At 45.6% G+C, this 11,152-nt stretch overlaps 1 protein-coding gene across 3 annotated transcripts in view; it reads left to right on the top strand.

The window, feature by feature from the left end:
- Nucleotides 1–971: 971 nt before the first annotated feature.
- CNNM1 (cyclin and CBS domain divalent metal cation transport mediator 1) overlaps nt 972–11,152 on the top strand; it is a 69,671-nt gene continuing 59,490 nt past the window's right edge. For all 3 annotated transcript variants that reach the window (XM_073552814.1, XM_073552815.1, XM_073552813.1), the window contains exon 1: nt 972–2,425. In XM_073552814.1, the coding sequence (XP_073408915.1) occupies nt 1,033–2,425 (1,393 nt within the window). In that variant the 5' untranslated portion in view covers nt 972–1,032. The remainder of the gene's footprint in view (nt 2,426–11,152) is intronic.

Below are 11,152 nucleotides of genomic sequence, written 5' to 3'. Positions count from 1 at the left end.
GAAAGGGGGGGTGGTTTAAACTTTTATATTTTTTTTTTTATATTTTTAAAACTATTTATTTTTTTACTTTTGGCATGCTTCAATAGCCTCCATGGGAGACTAGAAGCTGCCATACCTTCATCGCCTCTGCTACATACAAGCGATGCTCAGTTCGCTTGTATGTAGAATTACTACATTGCTGTGAGTGCCGGCCACAGGGTTTTGCTCATAGCAATTCGGCATCAACAACCATAGAGGTTTCAAGGGGACCTCTGGTTGTTATGCCGACGCACCAATGACCCCCGATCACATTACGGGGGTCACAAGTGCACATATTTCCGGCCCGGTGGCCGGAAGCACGTGTTAAATGCCGCTGTCAGCGTTTGACAGTGGCATTTAACTAGTTGATAGGCGCGGGTGGATCGCGATTCCACCCGCACCTATTGCGGGCACATGTCAGCTGTTGAAAACAGCTGACATATCCTGGCTTTGACGCGGGCTCACCGCCGGAGCCCACATCAATGCAGGGGTGCTGCCATCGGATGTACTATTCCATCCGATGGCAAAAAAGGGTTAATTAATTCGCTGCCGAAGGTAAATGTGGTCCAGTATTTCGCAACGGATTTTTTTTTTCCTACAGCCTTCTCATTAAGAAAATAAGCTGTCAGTGGGCAAAAATATAAGTGTTAGTATCAAAACTTACAAAGAAAAACTTTGAATTTACCTCAGTTACGCTTCCCGCCATTTTTCTAAGCTACTTTTGCTAAATCAGTGATCACGTGTCACTTTCTGCCAATCCTAAGCCGTCTCTTAGGTCACATGACCCAAACTCGCGCTCCATTTACTCCTTATCACCTTCCCGCCTTTTTTTTTCCATTCCAGCTTTACTTCACACGCACAAGTGACGTCTCCTCTGACAGCGGCGGACACGGCGGCGATCACGTGACACTCCTGTAACCTATCCTTTAAAAGGAGAGTCATGTGACCATCAGCCGCTTTCCCCGCGCAGTCAGCGCCTCCTTCCTCCTGTCAGAGCTGTGAGGAGGGCTCAGCATGGCGGAGGCGGCAGCTCCCGGTGCCGTCCTCCTCTTCCTCATCTCCCTGTCTCCACGGCCCGCGTCTTCCTGGCTGCTCGGTCTCCGGCCGGAGGACACGGTGGGCGGCCGGGTGTCCCTGGAGGGAGGCACTCTGCGGGCGGCTGAGGGCACCCGCTTTACCCTGCGCCTCTTTTTCCAGCCTCCGCTCTCGGCTCAGCAGCAGCTGCATCACCAGCAGCCGAGCTCCGCGGGTAACGGCTCCGGCCCTCCTCCCCCCAGGCTGGTGTTCATCGAGGAGCCGCGGGCGGGAGGTGACCCGTGCCTGGATGAAGGGGCCTGGGCTTCGGATGTGGAGGTGCTCGGCCCTCTGCAGCCCTCCTCCCCTCACGGAGGCTCGGCCCTGGTGGAAGTCAGGGTCCGGGAGCTGCGGAAAGGGGAGCGGGGGAAGCTCTTCTCGCTCTGCGCCTTTGACGGGCGGCGCTGGGAGCACCATGGCGGGGAGCACTTCGTGCTGGAGGTCCGGGAAGCTGCCGAGGCGATGCCGTCCTGGCTGCGGGCCCTGGTGGCGCTGCTGCTGCTCGCCATGTCCGCGCTCTTCAGCGGCCTCCGCCTCAGCCTGCTCTCCCTGGACCCGGTGGAGCTGCGGGTGCTGCAGAACAGCGGCTCCCCGGCGGAGAAGGCGCACGCCCGGAGGGTGCAGTCAGTGCGCGCCCGGGGCTCCTACCTGCTCTGCACCCTGCTGCTGTGCAACGCGCTGGCGAACGCCTCCCTGGCCGGCTGGCTGTGCTCGTCCCTCCCCGCGGAGCCCTGGGTCGCTGTGCTGCTCTGCACCGCCTGCATCTTTCTGTGCGGGGAAGTGGCTCCCTACTCGGTGTGTTCCCGGCACGGCCTGGCCATCGCCTCCCGCACGCTGTGCCTCACCCGCCTGCTCATGGCGGTCACCTTCCCGCTGTCCTACCCGCTGAGCCGCCTGCTGGACTGGGCGCTGCGCCAGGAGATCAGCACCTTCTACACCCGGGAGAAGCTGCTGGAGATGCTGCGGGCGGCCGATCCCTACAACGACCTGGTGAAGGAGGAGCTGAACATCATCCAGGGCGCCCTGGAGCTCCGCACCAAGGTGGTGGAGGACGTGCTCACCCCGCTGGGAGACTGCTTCATGCTGCGCTCGGACGCCGTGCTGGACTTCAGCACCGTCTCCGAGATCCTGCGCAGCGGATACACCCGGATCCCGGTGTACGAGGGCGACGACCGCGCCAACATCGTGGATATCCTGTTCGTCAAGGATCTGGCCTTCGTGGACCCGGATGACTGCACCTCCCTGCAGACGGTCACCCGCTTCTACCACCGCCCCCTGCACTGCGTCTTCAATGACACCCGTCTGGACGCGGTGCTGGAGGAGTTCAAGAAGGGTGAGGGCGACTATACCACCTGCCTGTCCCATCCCTGGCTGGTCCCTGTCCCATCCCTGGCCTCCTGTGCATCTCCCCCTGTGATTCAGTCTGAAGTATCCCCTGCCCACAGCTTCATCATCCAGCAGCTGTGATCCCTGTCACCATCCTGTTGCATAACATCAGTCTGTGTCCCCACTAATTAGCTCTTATTGCCAGTACAGTCATCAGCATCATTCAGCAACTGTATCCCACCATACACCTGTAGTAACCTCATTGGTTATAAGCATCCTACTGCAAAAACATATAGCATACTCCAGCCTGTGTCCTCATTACCATCGGATCCTGCATACTACTGTATTATGTATAGACTAAGTATCCCCCAGCCCTTATTGTTAGTACAGTCATCAGCATCATTCAGTAACTCTTTACTGTACATATAGTATCCAGAATTACTAGCTTGTGTGGTATCTTCATCAGTGCCTGCATCATAATATATCTAGTATCCTCCATCACCTGCCTGTATTGCAACTACAGTTATCAGCTCTATCCTACTGTATGATTTATCTAGATGGGCGGACACACAGAAGAGGGCCCCTGTGCAAGGACTCCCTTTGGAGTCAAATAATCATAATGAATCTTTGTATGTGTTGTTTTGGAGGTGGTATGGGCAACTGGTTTCACCAATGATATGTTGGCACCTGTATCTAGAATCCCCTTATCAGCCATTAGTTCTTAAACAACTGTATCATACTATGTTACACATCTAGTATCCTGCACAAAGTTATCAGCCACCTACTGTACTATGTATCTAGTGTCCCCTACCAGCTGCCCTAATCTTCACTAGTGACTCAGCAACTGTTTCATAATATTATGCGTCTAGTATCCAGTCTGTTTACTAATTACAGGCATCGATCAGCCTCTGTATCCTCCATTACTCCTCCAGCATCAGCAGCCTGTATTGTCCTGACTCCAGTGATCATCATTGTTCAGGCTGCATTTTCTGCTAAGATCTTTATCCAGATAGTGCGGTTTGTAATAACTAGTGTCCTCCATCACCAGCCTGTAACATCCAATCTCTATATTACTGCATCCTACTACAGTATATTCCTCATCGGTTTTCGTATTTTATTTACATCACTGTCCCCAATAGGCCTTACAAAATATTCCCTATTAGTATGTCTGTGTCTTCCATGTCTAATATCCTCCATCAACAGCCTGTATTTTCACTACAGGAATCCACATGGTTCATTTGCTTATACTTTACGATTACCTTCACTAAGGATGCTTTTACACTGCGTTCTGTCCCCGTCTGGTCATACATCCGAAATCCCCTCAAAGGGGTCTGGACACATGCACTACTGGGGCCAATGGACTGTAATAGTGACGGCAGAGCGAACGTTCACTCGCTCTGCCTTGCATCACTTTCAGGTGTGTACGCCTACAGGAAACAGACACTTAGACACAGTCTACTACATCTGCTTTTTTTTTTTTAGCCGTACACTCCCGAAAAAAGTGCACTACTGAGCAAAGTCTAATGGTCCTGTTAAATACCTTGTAAAAAATCCCTGAGCTCCCCTGTGTTCCAAAAGCAACAAATTTAAGTATGTGAAACCTCTGTCTGTGGACCAAGTGAGCGCCTCTTCAGAGTCTTCTTTTCGACCGTTCACTTTCATCCCTCTCCCAGATGCTGTCAATCACAGCTTGTTATCTGATCGATCAGTCTAAGAAAATGCTGACCTGTAAATTTGCAGCATCCGAGAGGATGGGGTGAAAGTCCATGCCCCCAGAGAAGACTTTGTAGAAAGCCCAGTTGGACTACAGAGCAAAGATTTCACATACTGTTTTCCAAAGCAACGATTGGTAATATCTCAGCAATGGAGTGACGCAAAGCAAAACAACAGCAGAAGAAACACGAAAGCTCAGGGATCTTTGCAAGTGTCAAGTCCTATTTAAATACAAGTGCTTCTCACTAAATTATAATATCAACAAAAAGTTAATTTATTTCAGTTCTTCAATACAAAAAGTGAATATCATATATAGAGTCAATACAAACAGTGATCTATTTCAATTGTTTACTTCTGTTAATGTTGATTCTGGCTTACAGCCAATGAAAACCCAAAAGTCATCATCTCAGTAAATTAGAATAATTAACAAAAAACACCTGCAAAGGCTTCCTAAGCGTTTAAAAACGGTCCCTTAGTCTGTGTCAGTAGCTCCACAAAAGAATGCTGAATTGATAGAGTTCTGGATGCAGTCATTCACACACCACCTCAAGGAGGGTAAACCACAAGGTCAATGCTAGAGAAGCTGGCTGTTCAGAGAGAGCATATTAACCCCTTTCTGACATCAGATGTACTCTCCCGTCCAAGGTACCCGAGCCCGTATAACCGGGGTCGGGATAGTACGTCTAAGCGATCAGCGGCGCTCCCGGGGAGGTGGCCGTGTGTCAGCTGATCACAGCTGACACCCTCAGAGGAGGTCACGGACCGTCCCCGGCATGTTAACCCCTGGCACACTGCAATCAAACATGATCGTAGTGTACCGGGGTATTAGGGAAGCATCGGCATGGAGGGGCTCCCTCCGTGCTTCCCTGAGACCACCGGAGCAGTGCAATGTGCTGCTCCGATGGTCTTCCCTGCAGGCCCCTGGATCTAAGATGGCCGTGGGGGCCTGCAGGGAGGCAGCTTCCTTAGTGCCTGCAGAGAGCAGACACGGAGGAAGCCTGTGCAGCGCCTGTCAGATCGCTGATCTGACACATTACAGTGATGTACCCCCCTGGGACACTAAGATAAAGTAAAAATAATTTATAAAAAATCCCTAATAAATTCATTTTTTGGAAATTAAAAAAAAATTTAGTATTGCCGTGTCCGTAACAACCCGCCCTATAAAACTGTCCCACTAGTTATGCCCTTTAGTGAACCCCTTAAAAAAAAAAAACTGCATTAGCATCATACTGCCGAACAAAGTGCAATAACGCGCAATCAAAAAGACGTGTATAAATAACCATGGTACCACTGAAAACATCTTGTCCCGCAAAAAACGAGCCGGCACACAGCGTCATCAGCGAAAAATAAGTTATAACTCGCAGAATAAAGCGATGCAAAAATATTAATTTTTTTACATAAAATTGTTTTCATTGCATAAAAGCGCCAAAACATAAAAAAAGACAAATGAGGTATCGCTGTAATCATACTGACCCAAAGAATAAAACCGCTTTATCAATTTTACCGGACGCGGAACGGTATAAATGCACCCCCCACCCCAAAAAACAAATTCATGAAATGCTGGTTTTTGTTCATTCTGCGTCCAAAAAATCGGAATAAAAGGTGATCAAAAAATGTCACGTGCCCGAAAGTGGTACCAATAAAAACGTCAACTCGTCCCGCAAAAAATAAGACCTCACATGACTTAGTGGGTCAAAATATGGAAAAATTATAGCTCTCAAAATGTGGTGATGCAAAAACTATTTTTACAATAAAAAGCGTCTTTTAGCGTGCGACAGCTGCCTATTATAAAAACCCGCCATAAATAGTAAATCAAACCCACCTTATCACCCCCTTAGTTAGGGAAAAGTAATACCTTTTTTTAATATTATTTCCATTTTCCCGTTAGGGGCGTGTTGGGGTTAGGGTTAGAATTAGGGGGTTTCCACTGTTTAGGCACATCAGGTGCTCTCCAAACGCAACATGGGGTCTGATCTCTATTCCAGCCAATTCTGCGTTGAAAACGTATAACATGCTCCTTCCAAGCTCTGCCATGTGCCCAAACAGTGGTTTACCCCCACATATGGGGTATCAGCCACTCAGGACAAATTGCACAACAACTTTTGGTGTCCAATTTCTCCTGTTAGCCTTGGGAAAATAAAGTGGGGGCAAAAAATTTTTATGGCTCTACGTTATACGTCACCACGCATCTAGATAAGTTCCTTGGTGGGTCTAGTTTCCAAAATGGTGTCATTTTTGGGGGGTTTCCACTGTTTAGGCACATTAGGGGTTCTCCAAACGCGGCATGGCATCCAATCTCAATTCCAGCCAAAAAAGTCAAATGGCGCTGCTTCCCTTCCGAGCTCTGCCATGTGCCCAAATAGTGGTTTACCCCCACGTGTGGGGTATCGGCGTGCTCAGGACAAATTGCACAAGAACTTTTGGAGTCCTCCTACCCTTGGGAAAATAAAAATTAGTGGTGAAAAGATAATTTGTGGAAAAAATGATTTTTTTAATTTTACGGCTGTACGTTATAAACTTCTGTGAAGCCCTAGAAGGTTCAAAGTTCTCACCACATATCTAGATAAGTTCCTTGGGGGGGTCTAGTTTCCAAAATGGGGTCAGTTGTGGGGGGTTTCCACTGTTTAGGCACATCAGGGGCTCTCCAAACGTGACATCGTGTCCGATCTGAATTCCAGCCAATTTTGCGTTGAAAAAGTCAAACTGCGCTCCTTCCCTTCTGAGCTCTGCCATGCACCGAAACAGTGGTTTCCCCCCCCCCACGTATCTGGTATCAGCGTACTCAGGAAAAATTTAACAATAACTTTTGCTGTCCAATTTCTCCTGTTGGTAAAATAAAAAAAGGACCTGAAGTAACTTTTTTGTGAAAAAGTTAAATGTTCACTTTTTTAAACATTCAAAAAATTCCTGTGAAGCAGCTGAATGGTTAATAAACTTCTTGAATGTGGTTTTGAGCACCTTGAGGGGAGCACTTTTTAGAATGGTGTCACTTTTTTGGTATTTTCTATCATAGACCCCTCAAAGTGACTTCAAATGGGATGTGGTCCCTAAAAATAAAATGGTGTTGTAAAAATGAGAAATCGCTGGTCAACTTTTAACCCTCATAACTTCCTAACAAAAATGTGTGTGCCATATCTCTGTGATTTAAGGGCATAAAAATTCAAAGTTGGAAAACTGAAATTTTCGTCAAATCTCTTTTTTCACAAATAAACGCAAGTTATATCAATGAAATTTTACCACTTACATGAAGTACACTATGTCACGAGAAAACAGTGTCTGAATCACCGGGATCCATGGAAGCGTTCCAGAGTTATTACCTCATAAAGGGACAGTGGTTAGAGTTGTAAAAATTGGCCCGGTCATGAACGTGCAAACCACCCTTGGGGTTAATGGAAAGTTCAGTGGAAGGAAAAAGGAGTGGCTTGCTGCTGGAGTCATTGCTTCAAGAGCCACCACACAGACGTGTCCAGGACATGGGCTACAGTGTCACATTCCTTGTGTCAAGCCACTCATTATATAGCGCCATTAATTCCATTGTGCTGTACATGAGAAGGGGGGTTACATACAAAGTTATAAATATCGTTAACCGTAAACAAATTTACAATGACAGACTGGTTCGGAGGGGAGAGGACCCTGTCCTTGCGGACTTACATTCATACACTGATGACCAATAGACAATGCCGGAAGTGTCTTACCTGGGCCAAGGAGAAAAAGAGCTGGCCTGTTGTCAGTGGTCCAAGGTGTTTTCAGATGAAAGTAAATTTTGCATTTCATTTGAAAATCAAGGTCCCACAGCCTGGAGGAAGAGTGGAGAGGCCACAATCCAAGCTGATTAAGGTCTACAACCACTGGCAAAAATTATGGAATCACCGGCCTTGGAGGATGTTCATTCAGTTTAATTTAGTAGAAAAAAAGCAGATCACAGACATGGCACAAAACTAAAGTTATTTCAAATGGCAACTTTCTGGCTTTAAGAAACACTAAAAGAAATCAAGAACAAAAAATGTGGTAGTCAGTAATGGTTACCTTTTTAAACCAAGCATAGGGAGAAAATTATGGAATCACTCAATTCTGAGGAAAAATTATGGAATCATGAAAGACAAACCAACAAAAAAAACACTCCAACACATCAATAGTATTTTGTTGCACCACCTCTGGCTTTTATAACAGCTTGCAGTCTCTGAGGCATGGACTCAATGAGTGTCAAACAGTACTCTTCCTCAATCTGGCTCCAACTTTCTCTGGTTGCTGTTGCCAGATCAGCTTTGCAGGTTGGAGCCTTGTCATGGACCATTTTCTTCATCTTCTACCAAAGATTTTCAATTGGATTGAGATCCGGACTATTTGCAGGCCATGACATTGACCTTATGTGTCTTTTTTCAAGGAATGTTTTCACAGTTTTTGCTCTATGGCAGGATGTATTATCATCTTGAAAACTGATTTCATCATCCCCAAACATCCTTTCAATTTATGGGATAAGAAATATGTCCAAAATATCAACATAAACTTGTGCATTTATTGAATATGTAATGACAGCCATCTCCCAGTGCCTTTACCTGACATGCAGCCCCATATCATCAATGACTGTGGAAATTTGCATGTTCTCTTCAGGCAGCCATCTTTATAAATCTCATTGGAACGGCACCAAACAAAAGTTCCAGCATCATCACCTTGCCCAATGCAGATTTGCCATTCATCACTGAATGACTTACATCCAGTCATCCACAGTCCACAATTGTTTTTCCTTAGCCCATTGTAACTTTTTTTTTTTTCTGTTTAGGTGTTAATGATGGCTTTCGTTTAGCTTTTCTGTATGTAAATCCCATTTCCTTTAGGCGGTCACAGATGTTGACTCCAGTTTCCTCCCATTCGTTCCTCATTTGTTGTGTTTTTCCTGTTTTGGAGACATATTGCTTTAAGTTTCCGGTCTTGACGCTTTGATGTCTTCCTTGGTCTACAAGTATGTTTGCCTTTAAAGGGTATCTCACCCTTTTTTTCCCCTATTAGCTGCCGGCATAGACATCGGGGGCTTATCTACAGCATTCTGTAATGCTGTAGATAAGCCTCCGATGTAACCTGAAAGAGAAGAAAAACACGTTATATTATACGCACCGAGGTGGGCGGTCCGATGGGTGTTGCGGTCCGGTCCGGCGCCTCCCTTCATGCGATGACGTCCTCTTCTCCCATCCTGTAATGGCTCCGGCGCACTGCTCTGCCCAGTTGCGTCCGGAGAGATAAGCCCCCGATGTCTATGCCGGCAGCTGAAAGGCCAAAAAAAAGGAGTGACAGATTCCCTTTAACAACCTTCCCATGTTTATTTGGTCTAGATTGTTTGTATGTGGTCTAGATTTTAGACACAGCTGACTGAACAACCAACATCTTTTGCAACATTGCGTGATGATTACCCTCTTTTAAGAGTTTGATAATCCTCTCCTTTGTTTCAATTGACATCTCGTGTTGGAGCCATGATTCATGTCTGTCCACTTAGTGCAACAGCTCTCCAAGATGTGCTCACTCCTTTTTAGATGCAGACTAACGAGCAGATCTAATTTGATGCAGGTGTTAGTTTTGGGAATGAAAATTTACAGGGCGATTCCATAATTTTTTCCTCAGAATTGAGTGATTCCATAATTTTTTCCCTATGCTTGGTTTAAAAAAAAGTAACCATTACTGACTACCACATTTTTTGTTCTTGATTTCTTTTAGTATTTCTTAAAGCCAGAAAGTTGCCATTTGAATTGACTTTTGTTTTGTGCCATGTCTGTGATCTGCTTTTTTTCTACAAAATTAAACAACTGACTGGACATCCTCCAAGGCCAGTGATTCCATAATTTTTGCCAGGGGTTGTAGTGTGAAGTTTCCACAATCAGTGATGGTTTGGGGAGCCATGTCATCTGCTGGTGTAGGTCCACTGTGTTTTATGAAGACCAAAGTCAGCGCAGCCGTCTACCAGGAAATTTTAGAGCACTTCATGCTTCCCTCTACCGACAAGCTTTTTGGAGATGGAAATGCTCCAGCAGGACTTAGCACCTGTACACACTGCCAAAAGCACCAATACCTGGTTTACAAACAACAGTATCACTGTGCTCGATTGGCAGCAAACTCGCCTGATCTTAACCCCATAGATTCTCTATGGGGTATTGTCAAGAGGAAGATGAGAGACACCAGACCCAACAATGCAGAGGAGCTGAAGGCTGTTATCAAAGCAACCTGGGCTTCTATAACCCCTCAGCAGTGCCACAGGCTGATCGCCTCCATGCTACGCCGCATTGATGCAGAAGGAGCCCGGACCAAGTATTGAGTGCATTTACTAAACATAAATTTCAGTTGGCCAACATTTTGGATTTTACAGTCATTTTTCAAGCTGGTATTATAAAGTATTCTAATTTACTGAGATAATGACTTTTGGGTTTTCATTGGCTGTAAGCCATAATCATCAACATTAACAGAAATAAACATTTGAAATTCATTCTATAATGACTATATGATTTTCACTTTTTGTATCGAACTAAAAGTAATTACATTTTTGATGATATTCTAATTTAATGAGAAGCACTTTCTCGTACTTGGGGATAAAAATCATTTTTGCAGTTGGGTGGCATTACAAATTTTTCACCATTTGCCTTCTATAACCTTTGTGCTACAGTATTGTTGGTCACAGAATGAGTTAATTGAGCGTCAGTCAGCCCACTATTACATAACAGTGAGACGGGGAGGTTAGAACTCTTATCCACCTTTTTCTGAACTCTTCTCAGCTGATTTATGAGCCAAAGACCACATCAAAATTAAATGTGTCAGGAGCCAAAGTGACTGTAAAATCCAAACTGTACAAGAATTTTAAAGAAGCTCAGTTGCAAAAATGATTGATTTTTTTTTTAACCATAGTCATACATTTAAAACAAAAAAAAAAGCTGTCACCAAAGGGTGGACAACCCCTTTTAAATATATTATTGCCCTCACTGGCCCATTTTATTTCCATTGGCATCAATTGCTTCATCCAATATACAGTTCCAAGAATCCC

This window comes from Dendrobates tinctorius, unplaced genomic scaffold, assembly GCF_039654945.1.
Source record: "Dendrobates tinctorius isolate UK_male_01 unplaced genomic scaffold, ASM3965494v1 ptg000196l, whole genome shotgun sequence".
NCBI lineage: Eukaryota > Metazoa > Chordata > Amphibia > Anura > Dendrobatidae > Dendrobates > Dendrobates tinctorius.
This window is presented reverse-complemented; position numbering and strand designations above follow the sequence as displayed.